Genomic DNA, 27,208 nt, shown 5'->3' with positions numbered 1-27,208 from the left:
TTCAGTCTTATTTAATGTTAATTTAATATGGCACATCTTTTTAATATAATAAGGAAATTTAGCTAACTACATATCTTGATTATTAAAATAAGTTTGTGGTAATTGAATTAATGATTATTATACTTATGTATCTTTTGATTGACTCCGGTTAAGATGCGTTATAGTCAGAACAATTACAAATTATTGAACACTTTTCACTTGATAAACACAATGTTAAGTACTTTTTATTTTCTATGCCTTCTCATTAAAGTTTTATAGCCACTGTATGAAATAGATAATCTTTCTTTATATTTTATAGATGTGAAAACTAGGACTTAAATCAGTTTAAGATCACATAGTTAGAAAATAATATCTTTGTATTGTTTTTTCCCTTTAAATGTAGTATAACCTTTAAAATCTTTAAAATTTACATGATTGAAATTTCACATGATAAAAGAATAGTTCCATTCATATTCAGTCTTAGGATAAGATATTGGCACATTTTCATCTTTAAAGAAGTTCCAGTGTAATTCTACACTGTTACAGAGTCCATGATGGTCTGGTTATGTTGGGTAGACTCACCTTTACTCCCCCAGATTATAAGAAACACTAAATGAACCAGACTTATCCCCCCAGTTTTATAATCCTTTGAAACTTGATAATCCTTCATTTAATTGAGCTTTTTTCGACTTCTTGAAGTATAGAATGGTAATTCATTTTTACAAACTCATTGTAAACTTTTATGTTAAAATAAAATACCTTAAATCTAATTACTTGCCTCAATAGACCCTGTAAACAGCAAGTTTTATGTTTTAGGGTGCGGTGTCTGGGTCAGTGCAAGCTTCAGATAGACTTATGAAAGAGCTCAGGGACATATACAGATCACAGAGTTATAAAACAGGTAAGGACTCCTGGATTTCTACTGTCTCTGTTCTTTTGCTCATTTCTATTTTCAGCTTATGTCATTTCATATAACTGGATAGAAATAGAAATGTTTATTAACTTTTATAGATGCAAAATTCCAAAAGATATAGGAGTTCCAAAAGATGTAGGAGATAAGATAGGATGAGTTAAATTTTTGGATCAAAGAAAACGTTTTTTATAGATACATCATGTTTTCACCTTCTTCCTGATCTTTTTGAAAAAGCGTAATATTGCTTTGTGAAATTTTTTTTTTTTAAATTTTTTAGTTATACATGGACACATTATCTTTATTTTTTTGTTTTATTTTTATGTGGTGCTGAGGATCAAACCCAGTGCCTTGCAAGTGAAGCAAGTGCTCTACGCTTGCTGAGCCGCAACCCCAGTCCCTTGTAAATTGTTTTAAGATTAAATTTTGTATATTTCATTATGCAAAGAGAATTTTGCCAAGATAATTTTTATTAAAAATAATAAACTCTTGCTACAGGGGAAATTATGGTACTATTTTAAAAATAGATGGATTTTTTTTTCCTTTCTTTTTTTTGCCATTTCATAGTTTGACTCTTTCTTACCCAGTAAGATTTGAATATTGTGGAATCTCTTTAACTAGAAGTAAACTACTTGTTAGAGTATTATTAGGGAGAGAACTGATCTTTGGGCGGAAAGTTAGCATTATGATCTATTCAAGAATCCTCAGTGATTATTTAAAAATCATTAGAATTGCTTAGAAACTCAAAACAACCCCTCCACTTAGAGTGCATGATAAGCCGAATTTGAGTTATCAGAACTTTGAGTACCCCAATAGTTTTTCTTATGAAGAAGAAAAGTTCTAGCTGTAGAAACCTAGATAGTTGAACGTTTGGATACTAGTTTTATCTTCAAATAAATATTAATCAATAACTTAATTTGTTTTAGCATTGTTTATACCAGCAAAAAAAGAAAATCAGATAGTAAGTAGAATTAGTTGAATTACCACATTTTTTTTTTTTTAAGTTGTAGATGGACACAATACCTTTATTTTATTTACTTATTTTTATGTGGTGCTGAGGATCAAACCCAGTGCCTCACACATGCTAGGCAAGCGCTCTACCACTGAGCCACAAACCCAGCCCCAGAATTATTACAATTTTTGAAAAGATTGACAGTATAATTTATGTATACTGACTTGGAGAGATGTCCCAGAAAGTTTAAGAATGATCATAAAACAATATATGTAGGATTCCCTTTTTTTAGAAATGCTTCTTCATATACTTAGAAGAAAAGTCTTAAATACATATGAATTTGTGTAATCTATTTTTTTGTAGGTAATGGTAAACAGTTTCTGAATTCATTAAAGAATCTTCTTAATTTATAGCTTTAATTATCTGTTAAAGGTATAAGAGACTTAGTCCCAGTGGTCAAATATTTACAGTATAGTGGAGGTGTTTCATTTTTCAATAGCAAAATTTATAGATTTGTTGACTATTTAGTATTTATGTTTACACCAGAGTAATAGTTATGCAATCAAATGAAGAATAACCAGCATGCCTTTTATCTTTTCAGGGATTTATTCAGTGGAACTCATAAATGACAGTTTATATGACTGGCATGTTAAACTGCAGAAGTAAGTGGCTTTTTGGTGCTAAACCACTCTTTGCAATGTTAGACTATCACAATAAAGTGGGTTTTTTGCTTCTGTTTTGACACCTTTATAATTCAGCTTTTATTTAGAACTTTAGGCCTTATTTCTATGGAAATAAGGTTGTTAAATTGAGTGGTTACTGAGGCTTAGTAAATGTCTGAGAGGTACCAACTTGAAATAGTGGTTCATGGACTTTGTGACAATGGCAACTTAGAAACAAAAGTGTATTCAATAACCTAATGAGGGCTGGGGTTATAGCTGAGTGGTAGAGTGCTTGTATAGCATGTGAGAGACACTGGGTTTAATCCTCAGCACTACATAAAAATAACTAAAAGGTATGAAAAAAAATTTTAAAGTGTGTTCTGCTACAAAAATTACATAAATATGAGGCCACATTGAGGATACTTTTAAAAAAAAATAACTTGATGAGGCTATAATATAACCCATTTATGTTTGAAATAGGGGATTTGGGTATATTTATATGACTATTAAATATATGACTTGTGTATATTTGTATAACTGCTTTGGAAAACTATTTGGTATAGGAGATATTTGTACCCTCTCGTTTAGGAAGCATATACTTCACAAGAAATGAGTACTTGGGCATGCCAGGAGACAAATTTAGATTTTTATTTCAGTGACTGACTTTTCATGGTTTTGTCAGTGACAGATTTCTCTCCTGAACCCCTTGGCTAATAATGTAATTTTAGGAAGGCTTGTTAAAATGTTTTTTGAGTTCTTGAGAAAATTATGTACATATGACTGTTAACTTTGAATTCCCTTATTAGGATACATTTAGAGGAGCTGGGGTTGTGCTTAGTGGTAGAACACTGGCCTAGCATGTGTGAGGCCCTGGGTTCGATCCTTAGCACCACGTAACAAGTAAATAAATAAATAAAGGTATTGTGCCCAACTACAACTTAAAAAAAAAAAAAATAAAGCCAAAACTAAGAGTACTACTATTTATTTTTGGCATTTATTCTCAAGGAACTTCAGACCATATTGGCCTATTTTTCCTGGGGCTCTAGAGTAGCATTAGAATTTCTTTGTGTGAAACTTACTCTGAAGCTATGCTTTGGCTCTTCGACTGGTTCATATTTGAGTTTAGTAAGAAAAATTCTCTAATTTTCTGTTTGAATTGGCTCTTGTTTTGTTATTCTTAGGGTTGACCCTGATAGTCCGTTGCACAGTGATCTTCAGATCTTAAAAGAAAAAGAAGGCATAGAATATATTTTGCTTAACTTCTCTTTTAAGGTAAGAATATAGTGATGGGACTTCATAGGTTTCAAATGGGAGTGTATATTTGTATAACTGCTTTGGAAAACTATTTGGTATAGAAGACATTTGTACCCTCTAGTTCAGGAATTGTCTAAGCATATACTTCACAAGAAATGAGTACTTGGGCATGTCAGGAGAAGTACATAATAATGTTGAAAGCAGTATTGTTTATAATAGGCCCAAACAGTAAATAACCCAGATTTCAATTAAATGGAGAATTATGGTATTCATAAGAAGTAACACAGCTATATACGACAAGATGGGTGAATTTTAAATATAGTGTTGAGCAAGAGAAAGCAGATCTCTAACCTGTTTTAAACAGTTCCATTTAAGTAGAGCTCAAAAATAAATAAAACTAGCATTGTGTTGGGCATTCTCAGTGGAGACACTATCATCCCAGTGAGGTGAAAATTGATCCTTGGTGTGAAAAAAACTCCATTATATGGTTCATGGCTCCCCAGAGGGCCACAGAACAAACAAATATGCAGTTCTGTGGTGTCAAAATATAGAGGGGTTGGGTGGGTTGAAATTAGGAAAATTTTTTCTAAAAGGATTTCTGAGGGTGATAAAAATTAAAAGAAGGCTAAGAAATGCTGACATGGATTCATACCTGGGCCAGTAAAACTTATCAAGAGCAAAGATGTGATTACCATACAGGTTAGGATAAGGAGTCCATGTAGGAGTTGAGAGCTAAAAGGGCATTTGTGTGCTCCTTGGATACTGACTGTAGTCTTTCTTGAGCAGGGTGTTGGTTATGTGGGCACATGCCTGTTAAGGTGTACCTCTATATTTTATACACTTTTCTGAGTTTATTATATTTAGTTATTCTTAAGATGCTACAAATACTTAAAAAGAATAGCAATGGAATCTAGATTAAAATGTTTTGATAAAATGTAGTGGCTTAAATTTTTAAAAATATATTGAATCTTTTGATTAAAAACACTAGGAAGTATCCCTAAGTAGTTACATTTGAATTATATGTAACTTCTTTTTGATTGGCTCTTTTAAATTGTGAGGAAAAATTTACTCAACAATGCCTACCAGATATTTTTTTCCCCCCATTTCAGTTAGGTAGCTTTTATGCATTAGGTGATGGAGGGCTTTAGATCTGGCATCATCTAAAATATCCCTAATCTTCAAGAGCCTATAGTCTTTCTGGGGGAAAATCACTGTGATGAAGGCTGTAGACCATTTTTGGAGGTTATGGTGAAAAGTCTGGGCTCTCATCTTTATGTAGTAAAGAGCCATTAGAGGTTTTTACAAAAAGGCATAGTTGATCTTTGAGGATTTTTCTTTTTTATTAAATAGTCATTGTGCCTTCAGTGGCAGAGCAGAGTTTGGGCTAGAGTACATTTCTGGAGGATAAATTGGGGTTTATAACTTAATCTTGACAAGAAATGCTGACAGCCTGGCATAGGTGATAGTAGGAGTAGGTGAGAGTAGATGGATATCAGGTGTTTTGAAAGAGGAAAACAAAGACTTGAAAAGAATACTTATAGAAAGAATGGCAATAATTTTTTGAAAGCTTCTTACTTTGGTTTTGTTTGTGTATATTCTGATTTGGGATATCTTATGACTGTACTTCTTGAAATAGCCTAAACTTTTAGTATTTTTTTCTCAGTTTTGTTAATACAGAAACTATTTCATATTACCTAGGGTTGTTTTCCTAGAATGTGAGTTTGGCATGTATTTACTGAAGTTAATAACTTCACTTTTACTGAATTTATATGGGGCAGTGAATTAAATACCTAAGCAAAACAAACCAGCAAACAAAACTACTGAAAACCAGGAAGGTATTTAAAACAAAACAAAAACAAAAACAAAAACAAAAACCAAAACAAAACAAACAAAAAAGAACCTCTTGCAAAATATTTTGTCCTGAGAAAATCATTGTTAAATCATATACTCAGATGCCCAACACCAAGCTTAAGAAATAGAAACTTATCAGTACCTTGAAGCTACCTACTTTGTGCCCCTCCCTTTCACTTCCTCCTTGGAAGCTATTTTTATTTTATTGATTGTGCTGCTGAAGATTTGAACCCAGAGCACCCCCTGCATGCCAGGCAAGCACTCTTCCAATGAGCTATATTCCCAGTCCTTTTTATTTTATTTTGAGACAGGGTTTCACTAAATTGCCCAAGCTGACCTTGAATTTGTGATCCTCTTGCCTTAGCATCCTGAGTAGCTGGGAATACAGGTATGGGAGGTCTTTTAAGAGGAATATGAAATCTTGGTCAGGAGGATTTGTGACTGCAGGTAGTGTTTTCATTATTTTTTCCTGCCCTAGGTAGAACTTCAGGGAGGGGACGATCTGGGAGGTAAATGGCTGAAATTCTATTGGATTTGTGTTACTGGACCATGTCTTCTGACAGCAGAAAGAAGGGCCTTTTCTAGGGTTGGAGTGTTTCTTAAGAGACCTGGGAAGAATGTGATTGTCCTGAGCTAACTGACCTTATGAAGAGGACCTTAAACTGAATTGCCAAGTTATTAGTATCGGGATTCACAGACTTTGGAGGATAGCAGGTATGACTCAGAAAGAAAGACTCACAGGAAGGAGCCAGAATTAAATATATTTATGGTCTCGGATATCCATAGTCACAACTTGAGAGTCATGGATAATAAGAAAAATAGAACATGAAGTATAACATAAGAATGGGAATGGTACCTGGTCAGCAACTTTGTAAATCTGTTCCACGAGTTTTTTTTTTTTTTCTCCCCCTTTAGTACTGGAGATTAAACCCAGGGCACTCTACCACTGAGCTATATCTGCAGCCCTTTTTATTTTTTATTTTAAGACAAGGTCTTGTTAAGGTGCAGAGGTTGACCTCAAACTTGCCATCATTCTACCTGAGCCTGGCACTACAGGTGTGCACCATAGTGCTTGACTGAACACTGCTTTTCAGGAAGTGATTTTTTTTCAGGTCACATCTGAATCATTACACTGAATTCTGAGTTAGTAAAGAATAAAATTTTGGTTCATTTAGAGGATAGTAGCTAGGATTGGAAAAAAGATTCTATTCCATGTCCTAAGATTATTAAATTTGTAGAATTGGATAGTAGAACATTAGAGTTCATGATAACTTGTCTTCAGCTATTTGTAGGACTGTATATTTGGAAGCATTAGTTTTATTTGTTTTGATGTACACAGGATATAAAACTAGAACTAATATGTCAAATTATAAAGAGGCAATTTTCAACTCATATAAGGCAGTGATTTGTAACTATTTAGAACCATCTGATGATATATAGTCTTTCAAAAATAGAATGTTATTCATCCTTAAGAATAGCTTACAAGGCCAGAATGTTATATTGGAAATCAGATAACTTACAGGCCTGAGAGTCTGTTTCTGACTTAGTGTTCTAAGGTAACTCAAGCTTCTATTTAACAGTCACCCTCAAATTGTTTTATTCACTGAACTCCATTTTATTTCTGAAAAATCTTGATTAGTTAAGTTCCAGGGTACAGCATTTTTGGAGCAGAGTCCCCAGGTTTTGATACAGAAAAATGATTCTGAAGAACTATTTAAAGTGAAGATAGTTCTTAAAAGAATGGGATCACATATTTAAAGATCTAGAAAAATAGAAGTTTAAATGAGGTTCCACTTTACCATGCTTTGCATCCATCCTTTCATTATGCTGTTAAAAAATGAGTAAATGTTGAGCCCTTATTTGAAAGTAGATTATAATAACTGTTATTAAGGTAGTATCTTGTAGGTAGATTTTCTTTCCAACTTGCAATAGAAATTTCAAGATTATCAGTTTAGCCATCAGAAGTGTGCTTTACCTTCTTCTGTTAGCAGGATTGAATTTTCATAATTTTTATGTTCCTCAGAATCAGTCTTACTTGAGAGTAGGCAGAAGGTGTGAGGTAAAGTAAGTTACTGAAATTATGCTGCTGCTTCCTCTCAGTTAAATAAATTTGTGTGGGTTTTATTTCTTGGAAATAACTAAATGAAAAAAAAGTTTGTTTTGATCTCTTGTCCTCAAATTGGTTTTTAAAAAATGCATTAGTTCCCTTTAATTCCGTTTTGTTTTAATGTAGGCATTGGAGATGATTTCTCATAGACTTCCTGTCATGTCTTCATTAAAGCAGTGTGCCATCTCCCTGTCTGACTGCTCTAAGGGAGTGAGGGCAGCCTTGGTCTTTTGGCCATCAAAGAACTGACCTCTAGCACTCTGCTGTCTTTGCTTCAGTTCATGGAGGAGAAAGGCTCTTATTCTGGAAGTAGTTTCCAATTGTGTGCTTGTTAGCCTGAGAAGTTGCCAAGTTATCTTTTTCCTCATCTTCGAGGCCATCTATATTTTTATCAAGTATGATATTCTTTGACTTTTTTCTTTTTTTTCAGTATTAAGCATTGAACCCAGGGTTGCTCTAACCGTCAAGCTACATTAGCAGTTCTTTTTATTTTTTATTTTGGGCCAAGATCTTGCTAAATTGCTTAAGCTGGTCTTGAACTTGGAGTCCTCCTGCCTCAGCCTTCCAAGTCACCGGGATTGCAGGCATGTGCTACTGTGCCTAGCAGTCTTTGACATTTAGTGTTACTGCTGATATTTGGGTTTAAATTTATCATTTTATGAATGATTATTTTTTATTTGTATTTCATGCTTCATGTTTCTCTCTCTCTCTCGCTCGCTCTCTCTTTTTTTTTAAATTCCAGTTTCCCATTACTCCTACTTGGTAGTTGTATGTTCTTTTACTCTTCCTTCTTTTTTTTTTTTTTCCCTAGTTGTTGATGGATCTTTATTTTATTCATTTATTTATATGTGGTACTGAGAATCAAACTCATTGCCTCTTACATGCCAGGCAAGTGCTCTACTACTGAGCCACAACTCCAGCTCTTACTCTTCCTTCTTACCCTAAAATTACAGAACATATCCTTGCCTTGTCTGATATAAATTTGTTAATTTCTATTTCTTCCTTGTCAGTAGAAAAACCTTGGAACACTATGAGTTCATATTCTCCCTGCTTAACATTCTGTTATTGTCATGCATTTTAGTTCTATATTTATGTAAAATCCTACACTTTAAAAAAAAATTTTTTTTTTTTGGTTGTCAGTGGAGCTTTATTTTATTTATTTTTATGTGGTACTGAGGATTGAACCTAGTGCCTCACACGTGCCAAGCAAGCTCCCTACTACTGAGCTACAGCCCCAGCCCCCTACATTTTTAAAATAACTAATATTCAGGAGAATCTGTCTGCATATTTGCTACTTTCATGTTCGTTCTTCTCCCAGGTTCTCATCTGGCATATTTTCTCCTACCTGAATATATCTTTTAGTATTTCTTTCATTGTGGGTCTGTGGATGGGAAAATAAGTATTTTTATTTCATTTTGAAGAGTCTTCATTAGGTTTAGATTTCTAGGTTGGCAATTCTTTATTTTGGTACCTCGAAAATACCATTTTATTATATGTAGACTATTCTTTCTCTTGAAGTACTTACAGTGGTTAAATCTTGTGAAGCCTTTGGTTTTAGAAAATTCTCATCTAGTTCTCTGTTCCATTCTCCCTTCTCCTAGGACTCAATATATGTGATAAACCTTTCATTATATTGTCTTGTTATTTTTCTACCTTTTTGTTTCAACTTCATTTTAGCTATTTCTGACCTATTTTTTGATCACGGAATCTCTTCTGTACTTACTTAAACTCATCTATTAAGTTACTAATTGTAGTTATTGTATCTCTAATTTTCAGAATTTCCATGATTCAAATTTATAATTTGCAGTTCTCTGCCAAGGTTTTCAATCTTGTCTTTTCTTGAAAATATTCAACAGTTATTTGAAAGCATGTGTGCTAACTCTTAACTCTCTTGTGGTTTTGTGTTTGTTTACTTCTCTTGTTTTCTGATACTGTTATCTTTAAGTCCTATATGACTAGTTAATTTTTATTTATGTATTTGTTTTTGGTACCAGGGATTGAACCTGGGGTTCAATCCACTGAGCCACATTCCCAACCCTTTTTATCTTGAGACAAGGTCTCTCTTAGTTGCTTAGAGCTTCACTAAGTTGCTGAGGCTGGCTTTGAACTTATGATCCTTCTGCCTTTCAGCCTCTGGAAACACTGGGATTATAGGCATATGCTAACATGCCTGCACGATTAGTTATTTTCAGTGATATTTGTTACAAATGAAAAAAAATTGGAGCTAATTTTAAACCTTGGGCAGTGTTTTTCTCGTGAGAGGATTTACATTTTCCCCTCTCAGGGACTTGGACTGAAGCAAGCCAGAATAATTGGGGATTGAGATGATTTAAAGTTGGACTTGATTCCTGTCCAGGGCAGTTTGTCCTTTAGGATCCCAAACTCAAGTGTAGAAGCCTTATCAGTGCCTCTCCTTGGGGGATTCTGAGCTCAGACTTTGATCTCCCTATCCCTGAATCTGTGAGGGCTACCCAGTTTATGAACCTCTTATCTTTCTCTCCTGTAGTTTGTGTGTGTGTGTGTGTGTGTGTGTGTGTGTTTGTGTGTGTTTTTGTGTGGGGAAACTAAGGTAAAAATAGTTGCCTCCCCCCCAAATTTGCTTTTTCTTTAGCATTTAGCTCTGTAATTGTCACATTTTGTCCACCCTTTCTAGTTATTAGTCAGTTATTGGAATGATTATTTACAGAGGTCTATTGTAAGTAGATATTTACTAAAACACTATTTTGGTCCTGATCTTAACTTCATTCTTATTTACTTTGATTTTTGTTTCATCTTATTTCTTGGTACTGATTTTACTATTGTGATCCTCATATCAGACACCAAATGTGTGCATTCTTTATAGATTATTTTTAAATCTTCTAAAGGTGTAATATTAAAGATGTTCTTGAAATTAATTAAACTTGCTCATTTGCTCTTTAGGATAACTTTCCCTTTGATCCTCCATTTGTTCGAGTGGTATTACCTGTTCTCTCAGGAGGGTAAGTTTAAGTGATTACTTGTTTTTGATAGTGTGTATCACAGTCATTTGGAGAACTAATTAAATTCTAGGGACCTTGATTGCTAGGCTTCTACTGCATGGTTTGATACAGCAGGTCTGGGGTGGGACCTGAGAATTTACATTTCTAGGAAGTTGATACTGCTGATTTGGAGCCCACATTCAGAACCAGTAGTATAAATTGTTAAGTTGTTTATAGGTAGAGTTTTTAATAGTTCCTATTTTTATATATTTACCATAAAACAAGTTTTTTACAAATATAAATTGTGATTGAGGATATGAGTTATGATTGGAGAGTGATTCCTACGATGATCACTCCTAAATGGTACTTGTAGGAGTAATCACAAGGACATTTCATGGGCCTGTGAAGCTGGGTGGCTGGCTGTTACTTCTAGAGAAAATAACTGCAGTTTAGTTGAATCAGATGGTTATTGTCAGAGTTTTATTGAAGTTTATATTGCGCTTTTTCATAGATAGTCTTATGGAGAGAGGGGAAAACGTAAGAATTTGTAGCTAGGTTACTTATGAGGTGTCCTACAGAACCCCAGAGTAGGAGCTGCTAAACTAATTTTGAGCATTTTCAGATGGACATTTAATTTCACTTTGTGAGATAACACATTTTGCAGTGATAAATTCTAAAAATATCCAGTCCTTAAGTCAATCATTTCTGTGATTGAGATAGTAATAGTTTAACATTAAGGTAAAAAATATGGATGACTACTGAAATAGACTTCATACCTTTCTCAGAAATGGTCTGCTTCTAATTTATCCAGTATTTATACACTTATTTCTGTTTTGCAGGGAATCAAATCATGTGAAAATTATTTCTCAGTATACTCAGAATATGTGTTGACTGTGTGGTATTGATACTACAGAATAGTTACTGGGCATGGTTTTTGTCTAAAGCTCAAGTAAACAAAAGTATGGCTTTATTCAGTGTATATGGGTGTGCTGAGCCCATTCTGATTTCTGCAACACAAATAATATTGCTTTGTAGGAGTTTACTTACCTGATAACCTGTAGCCTAATCCTTTGCCGTATCTCCCATGATCCAAAGGAACCAGAGCAATTGAGGAAGCTGTTTATTGGTGGTCTGAGCTTTGAAACTACAGATGATAGTTTAAGAGAACAGTTTGAGAAATGGGACACACTCACAGATTGTGTGGTAATGAGAGACCCCCAAACAAAACGTTCCAGGGGCTTTGGTTTTGTGACTTGTGTTGAAGAGGTTGGATGCAGCAATGTGTGCTCACAAGGTTGATGGGTGTGTAGTGGAACCAAAGAGAGCTGTTTCTAGAGAGGATTCTGTAAAGCCTGGTGCCCATCTACCAGTGAAGAAAATTTTTGTTTGTGGTATTAAAGAAGATACAGAAGAATATAATTTGAGAGATTACTTTGAAAAGTATGGCAAGATTGTGGTAGTGGTACCAGGGGGGAAAAAAAAAGAAGTTATGGAATACAGGCAGAGTGGGAAAAAGAGAGGATTTGCTTTTGTAACTTTTGATGATCATGATATACTTGACAAAATTGTTGTTCAGAAATACCACACTATTGATGGGCATAATTGTGAAATGAAAAAGGCCCTTTCTAAACAAGAGATGCAGTTTGCTGGATCACAAAGAGGTCGTGGAGGTGGATCTGGCAACTTTATGGGTCGTGGAGGAAACTTTGGAGGTGGTGGAGGTAACTTTGGCCATGGTGGAAACTTTGGTGGAAGAGGAGGCTATGGTGATGGAGGTGGTGGCAGCAGAGGTAGTTACGGGGGAGGTGATGGTGGATAAAATGGATTTGGAGGTGATGGTGGCAACGATGGTGGTGGTCCTGGTTATAGTAGTAGAGGAGGTTATGGTGGTGGTGGACTAGGATATGGAAACCAAGGTGTTAGATATGGTGGTGGAGGAGGATATGATGATTACAATGAAGGAGGAAATTTTGATGGTGGTAGGAACTATAATGATTTTGGAAATTACAGTGGTCAATAGCAATCAAATTATGGACCCATGAAGCGGGGCAGTTTTGGTGGAAGAAGCTCTGGCAGTCCCTATGGTGGTGGTTATGGATCTGGTGGTGAAAGTGGTGGATATGGTAGCAGAATGTTTTAAAAACAGCAGAAAAAGGCTACAGTTCTTAGCAGGAGAGAGAGCGACAAGTTGTCAGGAAAGCTGCAGTTGTCCCAAATGCATTAGAGGACCTTTAAAAATCTGCCACAGAAAGAACGATGATCCATAGTCAGAAAAGTTACTGAGCTTAAACAGGAACCCCTTCTTGTTCAGGACTGTCATAGTGACAGTTTGCAAAAAGTGCAGCTATTGATTAATGCAATGTAGGGTCAATTAGATGTACATTCTTGAGGTCTTTTATCTGTTGTAGTTTTTTCTTTTTCTTTTCATTACTCAGGTATATTGCCATGTAAATTGTGGTAGTGGTACCAGGAATAAAAAATTAAGGAATTTTTTACTTTTCAAAAAAAAAATAAAATAAAAAGTTGAGACTCCTACTCTGCTCATGTATGTGATATATTATCCTTAGATGACTCTTGGATTAATTTTTTTTCCTTGTGTCCTTTAACTGTCTTAATATTAAGCAGGAACCCTTTGTTTGGAGGCAAAGAGCAATAAGAGTTTGGAACATATATTAATAAAATGAATGTAATTCAATATAGAAATGACCACTTCTTTTAGGTATTAATGCTATTAATGGTGCATATGATTCTTTTTTTTTCAATGTTTTATGATAACTTTAATGCAAAAAGTGCATTTCCTAAAGACTATGATGCTTGTATGACTTCAGTTTCCTCAAGATGATGCACTTTAGAGATGGTGAAGATAAGAGATTGTCATCATGAACTGTAATAGTCTACTTTGTGGCCCCCAATCCTATCTGTCCTCCAGTTCTCACTAGAGCTTCTCCTCAACCTCATAACCTATACTTTGGATCTCGTATTCTCTTACCTTTCCAGAAATCTTATGTATGTCAATTATCCCTTTTATCTTTTCAACCAGGTGCTTCCCATCAGTATTTGATATTTCCATATTAAAAAAAAAAACAACAAAAGAAAACCCAGAAACCTCCCTGGGCCCCCTATTCCCTCTTACTCACTCTTTCTCTCCCTCTGCCCCCACTTTCCTTCAGAGCCTATCTTTTAACAAATTATGCACTCATTGCTGCCATTTTTTTCATACCCGACTATAACTCCTTAGCTCATAACAACCTGCTTTCTAGCCCAAACATTCCACCAAAGAACACTAAGATCCCTAATGGTCTCTGTGTTCTTAAATCCAAAAGACTTTTTTCAGTCTTCATCTCATTGACTCCTCGTTGGCATTGGACAGGGTCCCTCCTGCTGAGGCTTCCTTGGCTCTGGTGTACAACATCTTAGTTTTCCTTCCACCCCTCTGGTTGTTTCTTCTTCTCTTCATTTCTGCCTTTTTCTCCTTTTTCTTCCGTTAAATGCTTATATGCCCCAAATCTCAGTCCTAGACACTCTTCTCATTTTGTGCAGCTTCTCCAGGTGATAGTTATCAACCACACTATTAATCATGGGATGCCAACTTGTATCTCTTGCACAGATGACTGCTCTGTGTTCCAGACTCAGATGCCCAGCTACTTATGTACTAAGTCTCCATTTGGAAGCATTCCTCATCTGCTTGTCTCAGGCCAAGTTCATGACATTCCCCGGCAGACCTGTTCCTCCTCCCATGTTCCCCATTTCAATGAACAACATCATATTCCTCCAGCATGTGTCATGCTCCATGCCTTCCTCTCTCACCCACCAGGCCTAACTCCTCACCAAGGCATGTGTCTTCCACCTCCTAGATGTCTCTCAAGGCAGCCATGATTCCCAGTCTCTCCATAGCCATCACCATAATATATGCTGCCATTATCTTCTCTTTGTCCTCTGGGGCTCCCTCCCCATTCACTTTGTTTCCCAGCCCAATTCTTTTCTCCACATTTAAAGCTTATCATCTTATATCCTTTCTTTTTTCTTTTTTTTTTTAAATTAATTTTTATTGTAGGTTGTTCAAAACATTACATAGTTCTTGATATATCATATTTCACACTTTGATTCAAGTGGGATATGAGCTCCCATTTTTACCCCATATACAGATTGCAGAATCACATCAGTTGCACAACCATTGATTTACATATTGCCATTCTGGTGTCTGTTGTAATATGATTCTATTTATATGAAATAGCCTCAATAGGCAATCTGTAGCAACAGAAAGTAGATTAGTGATTGCCAGGAAGAGAAGGGTATAGGAAATACCTATATTATCTCACTTTTTGTGGAGGAACTAGAACTACTTATGTCTTATGTTTAGACAGTCATTAGTATAACTGATATGTATTTGTAGAAATATACTTTCTTTTGAACTACATATGAAAACACTTCCTATCTTCCCACCTAATGTGACTCTGCACCCTTCAGCGGAAGAGTCTGGTGCTAAAAGAAAAGTTAGTGGTTAGATAGTATTTTAATATCTACTGCATACCTTCTTGTCTAAAGCAATTCCTCCTGTTCCTTGAGCATTTTGAAAATATATAGATCAAATATGATGTTAAATCACAGATTGCTAGACTTTGAGAAATCATGGGAAAACCAAAATTTAAAAGAGAACCTAGATTTTTCTAATTTTGTCAACTCAGTTTTTATTAAATACAAGTGTTTGTTACATTATTTTTAGTCCAAGGCATTCTAAAAGAATTAGACTCTTGTGTTTCAGGAATATAAAAGTATGTACTTTTTTTTTTTTTTTTTTAAATCCTGGGATTCTCCACACAATTTTTTTAATGTTTTTCTTTTAGGTTTTCTTTCTCTTCCATTAAACTTCTACTCTGAAAGTTCTCAGTTCTGTTTAGGAGAATCTCCTGCTACTTCAGGATGGGATAGTTAAGAGTACTTACCCTCCTCATCTTCTTATTAAATACTTTCACTATAACAACTATTATTTTATTTTTTGGGGGTCCCGGGGATTTAACTCAGGGCCACTGAGCTACATCCCAAGCTCCATTTTGTATTTTACTTAGAGACAGGGTCTCATTGAGTTGCTTAGTGCCTCACTTTTGCTGAGGCTGGCTTTGAACTTCGTAATTCTTCTGCCTCAGCCTCCCAAGCTTGTGGGAATTACAGTGTGCCACTTGCATCAAGCTGTAACAACTATTGTTCAAGTGAGTGGTCTACATAGATGTTTTTAGATTCTCTGCAAAGTCATTTAATTTGGTCATCACAAGAATGTATGGTTAGCTGGGATAGATTTGTTGGCTAGAATAGTCTTTGGCAAATTGGGGCAAGTGTGGCTCTGGGAAGGAACCACAGCCAAAGCTTCAGTAGAGGACTGAATGGTTTGTAGTTGATGCAGTGTTCACAAAGACCTAGTTGGTGGCTTTTGCTTGTTTAGAAGAAAAACTGTGGTAATCTTAAAAACTTGCCATTCCCTTGACTTTTTGTCTTTAGGTTTGATATTTAATGTATTTTGAAATTTAAAAGGAGGAATGAAATTAATTCGAGAAAGGATAAAAAGGTTGAAGAATCTCGATCTAAATAGTGATTTGCTAAAGAGATATTTCCACAAATTCTTTGGTTTTAGGGAATAGTTCCAGACCTAGAAAGAAATTGAGGAGTCCTAGAGAGAGAGATTCCATGGTCAGAATCATTTGAAGTTTCACAATAGAATGGATAAAAATAACTTACTCCATTAAGTACCATGAAGCTGTTCATTATTATGGATAGAGAAAAGTCAGTGCTTTTGTCAGAGTCAAAACTCTTGGGTGTGAAACGTGGTATAGATAAAGTTTGAGATGCAGAGAACCACTTGAATGCTAGTTAAGGAAACAGTCTTCTGCTCCCATTCCCTGGAGTGCTGAGGGTTAAGTTCTTAGTTAAATCTTAGAAATCTGAATATATTCTGTTATTGAGTCATTATTTTTTTTAAAGTGATAGTATTAGAGCAATGACATTAATTATTCGAATTACCCATAGTCCTATATCCCTAACAACTTGTTTTCATTTTTGTATTTATCTTCTAATCTGTGTGTATTTTCTTAGTAATGGTACTTAAAAATGGATTAAGAAGAAATATTGAGATCTAGAGAAATTGGCATTCTTTTTTGTTTTTTAAGGTACGTCTTGGGTGGAGGAGCATTATGTATGGAACTTCTCACAAAACAGGTGATTTTTTTTTTTTATGGTCCTCAATTTTCAGCCTCAATAGAGTGTTTTGATTATGTAGATTAGATATTAAGGAGAAAGTTCTTATGTAATAGCATCTACTTTTTAAAAAATTTTATTATTTCTTTTTAGTCAGACATGACAGTAAGATGTATTTTGACATATATACATGGAATATAACCTCCCATTCTTGTGGTTGTACATGATGTGGTATCACACTGGTTGTGTATTGATATATGAATATAGGAAAGTTATGTCTGATTCATTCTACTGCCTTTCTTATTCCCATCTCCCCTCCCTTCCCTTTATTCCCCTTTGTCTAATCCAGTAAACTTCTGTTACTTGCCCCACCCCTCCTTATTGTATGTAGTACCTGCATATCAGAGAGAACATTTGGCCTTTGGTTTTGGGGGATTGGCTTTTTCATCTAGCATGATAGTCTCCAATTCTATCCATTTAGCAGCAAATGCCATAATTTCATAATTTCTTCTTTATAGTTGAATAATATTCTGTTGTGTATGTATATCACATTTTCTTTATCCATTCATTTGTCAAAGGGCACTGAGGCTAGTTCCATAGGTTAGCTATTGTGAATTGAGCTGAACAGCATCTACTTTAAAAAAATTTGTTTTAATGGCACTTACTTTTTAATAATGAAAAAGTTATTTGAAGTAAACCAGGAAAATTACATTGTACTTTGTGCTGAATCCATGTTAGAATAAGCATTGAGAATGCTATTCATTTAAGTTTATAATTTGCTTATGTGCACACTTAGAATGTAGGATTCTTTTGTTATCTGTAAGGTTCTGAAAGTGGTCCAGCTCTTACCAACTCTTGCTCTTAAAGGGGAAACCCTTTAACACCAACTTCTTTTTTGATGGGGGTTACTGGGGATTGAACTCCCCAGCACTTTTTTGTATTTAGAGACAGGGTCTCACTGAGTTACTTAGTGCCTCCCCGTTGCTGAGGCTGGCTTTGAACTCATGATTCTCCTGCCTCAGCCTCCTAAGCTGCTGGGATTACAGGCATACTTCATTGCATCTGGCCCAGTTTCTTTCTAATGCTGATTTGCTATTGTTGAGTTTTTATATGCCCATTTTGTTAGGGAATACTGCATGGCTTTGTTTAAGAGACATGTTTTTTTTTTTTTTTCCTGTAGGGCTGGAGCAGTGCCTATTCAATAGAATCAGTCATCATGCAAATAAATGCCACCTTAGTCAAAGGCAAGGCCAGAGTGCAGTTTGGAGCAAATAAGGTACTTTTATTAAGAATTTCACATAAAGCGTAAGATTCATCTTATGTTAGTCTTTTTAATAGTCACATAGGCAAACATACCTAGAATTTTAAACTTATTATTTTTGGTATGTATACCCTAATAAGTAAAAAATTAAAAGTACTTTGTGGTTTCTTCACATTGAGATCACACTATAAGAGTTAATTCTTAATCAACTTTAATGTGCTATACTCCAATCTAAATTTATGTTAACTCTTTGAACTCCCTTAATAACCTAAAAAGGTATGTTATTGCCCCAGATGAGGAAACTGAAAGACACAGACGTTAGGTAACTTACCTAAGGTCATAGTGACAGAACAAACTTTGGAACTAGAGAGTCTGACTGTAGACTTGGCTGTTATTGAATTCCGTACTTTATCAGAAACATCTTTCCAGGTAGAATTGTAGTTATCAATAATATGTAAATGAGCTAAGGATATACACTGAGGGTAGTGTGTTTTTGAAAAATATATGTGTGATGGAAATAATCCTGATTTAATTTTTTATTATTTGAATGTTTCCCCCAGTGTTCTTTGCAAATGTTGCATTATATACTTGTAACCATATTGCACCTTAAATCGTGAGTCTACTAGAGTCTTTTTTTTAATTTTTCTTTTTTAGTTGTAGATGGACAAAAATACCTTTGTTTTATTTTTTATGTGGTGCTGAGGATTGAACCCAGTGCCTTAACACATGCAAGGCAAGTGCTCCACCACTGAGCTACAACTCCAGCCCCCACTAGAATCTTAATTCACAGAAAAAGCGAAATGTTGAAAAGGTCATTTTAAACAATGATTTATTTTTTAGCAGGTGTTTCTTTACACTGGAACAAAATATTATTTTATATAAAATCCAGAAGTTGAACAATTTTCTAGTGTTTAGTTAATTACATCTAACCTAATAGTGTATATATATACTGTTTTAAGGCTTAAATGTGGCAATCAAATGATTATGTACTAAAATGTGATATATTTTGTTTACTTGAAGGTTGGGTCTTGCTTTGCTGCCCAGTCTGGCCTGGCACTTAAGATACTCTTGCCTCAGGCTGCACATTAGCTGGGATTACAGGTTAAAATTTTTTTTTTTTTAATGATGAAATATATTCTTCCTAAATGTAGAGTTTGTAAAGTAGATAAAAGTATAAAAAACTAAAAATGTCACTTGTAACTTGACTATTAGAAATATGCCAAAAAGTTAATAGTGTTTCTGGTCTTTTCAATATTTTCTTCCTGGCATCTGTTTATATGTAGAACATAATGTTAAATTGGATTCATTTAAAAAAATATCTAGCTCATTTTCTTTTTAAAAGAGAAAATTTGAAGGACTCAAACTAATGATCTTATTTAGTAATTGAAAGATTTTGTCAGTACCTCACTATGCAAATTTTCTTGTGGGCCTCTGATCTGTATCTGGAATACAATTGGATAGGTAAAGTCTCCTCCAGTTTTAAAATTCTATCTTTATTGTATGTTGAAGATCTCTTCGAATCAATCAATAAAGTACAGTGACATTGCTTAAAGACAATTGTGCTTTGTGAGGAATGTGTAGTTAGGCAGTTTTGTTATGTGAACATCATAGAGTGTGTTTATTACATAAACTAAGATGGCTATGATGTCACTAGGTGATATAATCTTTTGGGACCATCATTCTACATGCCAGCCTCCATTGTTGGTTGACTGAAGTGTTGTGCCGTGCATTAACTGTGTATGTCTTAGAAGTTGAATTTGTTTAGTGAATTGCTATGAAAAATCACTGTTCATTTTTTCTTATTAAGAAATATTTGTCAGTAAGAAGTTGGAAACTTTGCATAATGAGTTTCACCTTCTTCCTCAGTTCTAAAAAGTCTGCAGGGAATGGTCTAAATGTTAACTTTGAAATACTATTAAAAAAAAACAAACCTGAAACTAAATAAAAGCTTGTGAAGCTGCACTCAATGGAGTATACCTGCAATCATAGCAACTCAGGAGGATAAGGTTAGAAGATTGCAAATTTGATACTAGCTGCAGCAACTTAGCAAGATACTGTCTCAAAATTAAACAAAAACAAACAAAAAAAAACTGTGATAGAGCTGGTGGAGCAGCTATGTGACAGAGTGCTTGCCTGGCATGCATGAGGTTCTGAGTTTGATTCCCAGTACCACACACACACACACACACACACACAAAATAATAACAACAATGATGATGACACCTGGGATAATAAACCTGGGGGGAAGAGGTATCAAAGTTAGACACTACTGGGGCTGGGGTTGTGGCTCAGTGGTATACTGCTTGCCTATCACAAGTGAGACACTGGGTTCAATCCTCAGCACCACATTAAAATAAGCATATAATAAAGGTATTGTGTCCATCCACAACTAAAAAAAAAAATTAAAAATAGTAAGCTAAATGGTGTTAAAATTCTATTTGTATGTGTGTGTGTGTGTGTGTGTGTGTGAGAGAGAGAGAGAGAGAGAGAGAGAGAGAGAGAGAGAGAGAGAGACAGGGAAAGACAGAGCATGGGCACATAAGAGAAACAGGCAAGAACATATAGATGTGCTTGTGTAAACAGTATCTTTGGAAGACTATGTACAAGTGCTAATTGTTTCTGATAAGGATTTTAAAAAATATTGGTCGGGGTAAATTAGAGATGAGAGGGACTTTAAATTGTTTTGTGGTCTTTGAATTTCTATTTGCTATTTAACTCTTACTTCAAAATATTAAAAAAAAAGATACTGTCAGCTGTTGTTCTAAATGAATGAATTTGCCTTCTGAAAATGTTACTAAAATGATGTAAGTATAAGTACTGAAAAACTGAAGTTTCCCTTCAACAGGCCTGATAGAGATAGGGTCAGAGGATGGAGCTGAGAACTCAGCAGATCTGTGTAGGAGAGGTAGCAGGAGTTGGGACAGGTAGCAGTACAGTTTTGCCTTGAGTATCTTTTATTGTTGTCCTTTTTGTGAAAATATAGACCGGGTGAAAAAAAACACTTTTTAAATTATTTTTGAGATGACACTACTGCATACTTTATATATTTTAGTTTTTAGATGACATGCCTTATGACAGGGCTTTACTATTTAGAAATTGAAAATTACTACCCTGTTTATATCCTTTTCCTGTTTATTTTTTTTTAAATGAGTCTATTTACAGTTTGAATATATGAAAACGCACTCAACCTCACCCAGTAATAGAAATGCAAATCAAAAACCACAACTGAGGGCTGGGGTTGTGGCTCAGTGGTACAACAGCCCTTAGGGCCTAGCACATATGAGGAACTAGGTTTGATTCTCAGCACCACATATATAAAAATAAATATCATTGACAATGAAAAAATATTGGAAAAAACAAAACACAACTGAATTCTGCTTCACCAATTGTCAGAAATAGCAAAGATTTGGTGAAGTACTATTAATGAGGTTGTATGGAGGCATTCATAGATGGCTCGGGGCAGTCTTGGAGTGGGCACTTCAAAATTATGAAGGCACATAATGTCTTTTGACTCAGATCTACATTAGCCATTTTACCAGTACTTTGCACATCTGTGTATATGTTGCTCTTACAACAACTGACTACTTGTGCATATTCTTGTAAAATCCTCAAGGATATTAGTTGTTAACTTGAATGGAGAAGGGAACTGGGTGGTTGGAAGTAGCAAAGAAGAAAAAGTTTTCCCTTGGAATGTCCTTGCACTTTTTTTTTTCCATTCTTCTAAGCAAATTTATTACTCAGAAAAAATTCTATGACATAATATAGTAGATAGGTATATACCACTGTGGAGAATGCACATGATATATAGTTTGAAATTAAGATGTATGTCAGTAGTACTCCTGGGGACAAAAACCTATCATATACTTACTTGGCTCCTTAAAGAAGATTCTATATTTTTGTCAAAAGAGGACTCCCTTAGTTATAGTTTGGTGCCAACTATGGGCATTTTTTTAGATTTCTAATTTAAAAATATCAATCACATGTATAGTACTTGAAGCTTGTTTTGATTTTCTTGTTTGAAAGTAATATTTTGTGATTTTGTCTTTTTGGATATGTTAATGAGGAAGAGAGCATGGATTTTATTCATGTCCAAATGAGTATTGTTTAACTTGATCCATTAGAACGGAGGGGGACACTAGAAAGCTCTGTATTTGATCAATGGTAGGAAGACTTATAAATGAACCCTGAAGCTTTTAGGCTTTTATTGGCGTACAATTTTGGTTTTGTTGTTATTAAAAATTGTAGAGAATAATGAAATGAGATGTGACGTTAAGTTAAAATTGTTTCAGAAATAGAAATATTATGTTTCCTATATTATTTTAAGCACAGCCATGATGCATCCATACATTTACTGTAACAATTTTCACCTAGTTAGTTTTGATTTAAAATGTGTAATTCTCTTTTAGAATCAATATAATCTAGCAAGAGCCCAACAGTCCTATAATTCCATTGTACAGATACATGAGAAAAATGGTAAGTTTAATTCAATAATATTTATTGTCACTTATGAAGTTTTGTAAAAAATGTACTGATATTCTGTTTAATTTTTCTATCAAGTACAGTTATCACAGTGAAAAAATTTAACTTGTGCTGCATCCAAAATCTTTGAATGAATCTTTTAACACTCTGCTTCTTTCAGTATCTTTTCAAGTAGATTAATAAGCGAATCATAGCACTCACTTGAAATGTATTCTTTAGAATAGAGAGTGAGTTAAAGGCAACTCCTTATATTCACAGTTCTTGTTATAATTGGGTAAATGCAATAAGGATCATAATCAGCTCTTTCTGAAACATCTTCAGAGTACTAGTGCTTTTGACAATTTTATACAATTTTCTATTCAAGTAAGAACAATTCTAATTTCAGCATATACTTCTGAGCAATATATTTCTTAAAATATCTTTCATTAACTTTAATGGCCTTTAAATTTTGCTTGTATTCACAATGCACATATTTTGAGGATTTTGTCTCTTAACAATGAGAGGAAAAAAACAATGAACTAATTGGAAGACCTATTTTCAAGTACCGTTTTTTGTCACCCACTAGGCACTGGTGACCCTGAGTAAGCCTCAATTTCCAATCTTTTAAATTTGGCATGTATGTCTTGCCACCCTTGTGAAGGAAGAGTAGTGTGCATGTATAATACTTTGTAAGCAAGTGCTAATAAACACACTTCATCGTAGTAGTGACACACTGCATGGTGACCCTTTTGTGCCAAATAAATAACAGGAAGTAGTTTTCCTTAAAGAGGAGAGTTTGTAGTAAATATTCTTTACTTTGCTAGAGATAGGATAGTTTGTAAGGATTTGTGTTTTACACTCACTTTTATTTTAATGACAAACTTTTTTAGTGATTGCTTGCTTCTGGAAGTAATATTTAATATTCAAAATAATTTTCAAGCTTATGAGTAAGATGATGATGACTTTCAGGACAAGACCAGGTTTTCCTAATGATCATTTCTAGTGCCCTGCAATGAGTAGATCCAAAAACACTACTACTTCAGAATCATGTAGCTGCCCCACAAATCTTGTTTGTTTCAATGACAGTTTTATACCAAATAGTACTTGGTCTAATTTGCCTTTCTATAGGGAGCTTAGATTTTTGTGGAGCCTGGGAATGATCACATTTTTTTATCTTTCATTTTATCTTAAACATTACAAGTGGCATTTAAATACATTTACAGAACTTGCTCTGTGTGTGTGTGTGTGTAAAAACATAGCTATGATGAAAGAGCAAGAGATTCAGAATTAGGAGAGATGGATTCTAGTTTTGTTTTTAAATATGTACATATTTTTCATTTATTTAAGTTGACAGATACAATTATTTATTTTGTATGTGTTTTGACATAAATATGTATATATACATACACACATTGAATAACTAAATCTGGCTAATTAACACATTACCTATAATTTTTATGGTGAGAATGCTTACCTGCACTTTTAGTATTTTTCAAGAATACATGTATTAACATAGTCACCATGTAATGCAGTACGTAGAGATGAATTCTGTTTTGGTTCTGTTACTATTCACTTGATTACCACATCTTCTTTGAGGCTTCTTCATTTGTAAAATAGTATCATTACACTGATGATTTTCAATTTCCTCTTATTTGAAATTTGCTTTTGGATAGTAATATCAGTTAGGTTTACTTTCAAATACAAAGATGAAATGAAAACCTAACATGCGATCTACTATTACACACTGTTGTCTTTAGCTAGGGATACCATTAATAACAGAGATCTTATGCTGTAAACTCAAGTACAATTTATGCATAGAAAATAACTTGATATTGTGAATACAAAATGCTGTGTTAATTCAGTGTAATTTTTACAGTAGGTTTAAATACCAAATTTTTGAAGTAGAGACTCTGCCTAACCTTAAATGCCAGCTCTCCTAGTTGGCTTAAGGATTAAAGTGTTTTTTAACTTTTTTTTCCATTCTATTTCAGGCTGGTACACTCCTCCAAAGGAAGATGGCTAAATATGTTGACTCTCATATGTTTGGACCAATGTTGCTTTAAAGAAAATCTTTCCAACATGCAGATACAAGCTTTGAGTGCCCCTATAACAGCAGTACCGAAGATGTTAGCTAATAGATATTTTAGTGGATAATCTGTCAACTGACATCGAGTACAAGTTACAGCCTTTTCATTTTGCTCACTTCAATTATCTTGGACTGAGCAGTGGGGCCTTTACTGTATTTTCCTGATAAATACACTTACTGGCCACTCCTTATCTCTTTTTCTTGAAAAGTGAAATCTTTTAAGCAGGCAAGTCAGCATCAGGTTACTGTGGTTGCGACTTGGCAGTAGCTTTCCTATACTGAGTCCATGGGTTTTGAGGATTTGCAATATACTGTTCCATTTAGAGCCAATAAAAGTTTAATCAATGTTCAATTGGTTTAGAAAATTTTAAGGCTTCTAAACCACGGCCTTTTAAGGTCTAAAACCATTTTATGATATTGCCAACTTAATGACAGGAAATTTACTCATTAAATTGTTAAACTTTTTTATGGCTGTGTGAAGATATGAACTGTTTCCTGAAGATATGCTCTTACTTGAATTGTACGTTTTAGGCAAAGCAAAGTAAGGCAATGCCACTTAAGGCTTGTTGAGTAGTAATTTCCACTGGGGCAGCAGAGTCTTGCTGGGCTGAATCGGTTTCTTTTGGTTCAATATTTCTTACAAAGAGCCACAATATAGAGCTTGAAGTTATTTAAAATACAAAGTCATTTTACCTTTCCATTTTATTAACGGGATGTTGCAATGATTTGTAAACTAATAAACTTATAAAGTGATTGGCATGAAAACAGACTTCCTTGAGCAAAAAGCTATATAGTTAAGTACAAAAAGATACCTGATTTGGAGACTCTTTGTTGTCATGACAATGGCTTTTACAACCAAAAGACTAATAGGAACTCGTAATTCTTTTGTACAACCTGACTCAAATCAATGTACTCTCCATTTTACTGCCTTACATGAATCAGTCCTGTTTGGTTGGTGAGATTTTTTTTTTTTTTTAATAAACCCAAGTTTGATTTAAAAATAAATTCTAGTTATTAAGCACTTTTTAAAAGAAATCCAGAAGCACATTTTTCTGCACAAACCAGTTACAAAGTTGAAACACATTTCTTATGCATTTGCTTTAAGATTGTTTTTAACTTTGTAAACCATATCTGAGAGATTTGACACTTATGCATTATTGTGTTTCTTTTGATTTTTTTGGTTAGGACAGTAGATAAAGATCTTCTGGCATTCTTGCTCACTTTAAATTTATATAAAGCTCTGATTGCCAGCTGCTCAGATAACAAGTGACAAGGCAGAATTCTTTAAAGCATTAAAGTTCCTTAAGCCTAAGGCTAAATCTTGAATACATTATTGAATTCTTTAATATCCTGATGGCTAGCAGATTGACAGCTGCACATTTGGCATGCTTTGTTTTTTGGATTTTATTTTTCATTGCAGATTTATTTGGCAATGTACAGTAAATTTTGTAAACTTGCATCAAGTTTATGAATAAAGAACCATTTAAAAATTACTTTGTCACCTTTCCCTCATAAGAGATACAGTGCTTTAGGTATGCTTCAGGTAGCCTCTATTGAATTTTTGGAATAGGGTATTTAAAAAGGGATGGGATGTGGGGAGGCTTGAGAGGAAGAGGCAGATTGACTTTAAAACTAGAAAGCTAGAGAACTTAGAAACTGTGTACATGCCTGGTATACTCAGCTTTCCCTCAATCTTTTCCCTTATCCACACTCAGCTGTCATTTTCTTCATGGCTGTCTTTAATTTCCCTAGTTTAAATAATCTGTTCCTCCTTTTATATACCTATGGCCTCCTTTTACACAATTGTCAGGTTATCTCATAAGACGTTCAGAGGTAGGACAACTGTAGGCTTAGTATATCTAGGCAATACTCTGCTTGAGATTTTTCTGTGCCAGTTTCATCTTTGGATTGAATGTCATGTCTGGACTTGCAGTCACGCCTTACTTGGTGTTGGGTTAGGTAATGCTCCTTTCTGAGTGTCTCCTTAGGAGATGAGGAAATCTTTAGAAGTCCCACTCCACCAAGAACACTGCCTCTTAATTTTCCTAGTGCCTACCCCTAAACCAGTGGATGGTGGAAAGAATAAAACCATCCTGATTAGTTTGGACCAATGGTTTTCAAATTTCAGAGATCCTGGAGACCTTTTATTAGGAGGCTTTTAAGGTCAAAACTACTTTCCTAACATAAAAACATTTTGCCGTTTTCATTCATTCTGAAAGGACCCTGGAGTTTTCCGGAGTCTACAATTCACATTTCCTGTTAAGCCAGTAATCAGATTTTCAAAGTGTAAAATGATGTCACACTATTTACTACTGGGGGGAGGGAGATTTGGAAGTCAGTTTTCACTTAAATTATCTTAATACATAGAATTATTTTAAAATGTTTTATTTGGTGTCAATATTTAAGTATGTAAAGGTCCTGGAGGCCAAAATGAGAACCACTAGTTTAGATCATCCAATTTCACTCTCTAGCTGGGAGTCAAATCACGGATGCCTTAGCTAGAAAGAGCGCTGTTGGAATTGATATTAACAGGTCTACTCCAATT

The 27,208-nt window shown here is 34.5% G+C and overlaps 1 protein-coding gene and 1 pseudogene across 4 annotated transcripts in view; both read left to right on the top strand.

Moving 5' to 3' along the window:
- Window positions 1–26,156, top strand: part of Ube2q2 (ubiquitin conjugating enzyme E2 Q2) — a 58,756-nt gene extending 32,600 nt beyond the window's left edge. For 3 of the 4 annotated variants that reach the window (XM_076851203.2, XM_076851202.2, XM_076851205.2), the window contains 8 exons: window positions 796–880; window positions 2,443–2,503; window positions 3,685–3,775; window positions 10,635–10,693; window positions 16,831–16,879; window positions 18,039–18,134; window positions 22,526–22,592; window positions 24,569–26,156. In XM_076851203.2, coding sequence (XP_076707318.1) covers window positions 796–880; window positions 2,443–2,503; window positions 3,685–3,775; window positions 10,635–10,693; window positions 16,831–16,879; window positions 18,039–18,134; window positions 22,526–22,592; window positions 24,569–24,600 — 540 coding nt within the window. In that variant the 3' untranslated portion in view covers window positions 24,601–26,156. Of the gene's footprint in view, window positions 1–795; window positions 881–2,442; window positions 2,504–3,684; window positions 3,776–6,086; window positions 6,492–10,634; window positions 10,694–16,830; window positions 16,880–18,038; window positions 18,135–22,525; window positions 22,593–24,568 lie in introns of those variants that run through there. The other variant, XM_076851204.2, reaches the window with a different exon arrangement.
- On the top strand, window positions 11,019–12,812 carry LOC143393498 (heterogeneous nuclear ribonucleoprotein A3 pseudogene; annotated as a pseudogene).
- Window positions 26,157–27,208: the final 1,052 nt, after the last annotated feature.

Source organism: Callospermophilus lateralis, chromosome 3 (assembly GCF_048772815.1).
Source record: "Callospermophilus lateralis isolate mCalLat2 chromosome 3, mCalLat2.hap1, whole genome shotgun sequence".
NCBI classification, from domain to species: domain Eukaryota; kingdom Metazoa; phylum Chordata; class Mammalia; order Rodentia; family Sciuridae; genus Callospermophilus; species Callospermophilus lateralis.
This window is presented reverse-complemented; position numbering and strand designations above follow the sequence as displayed.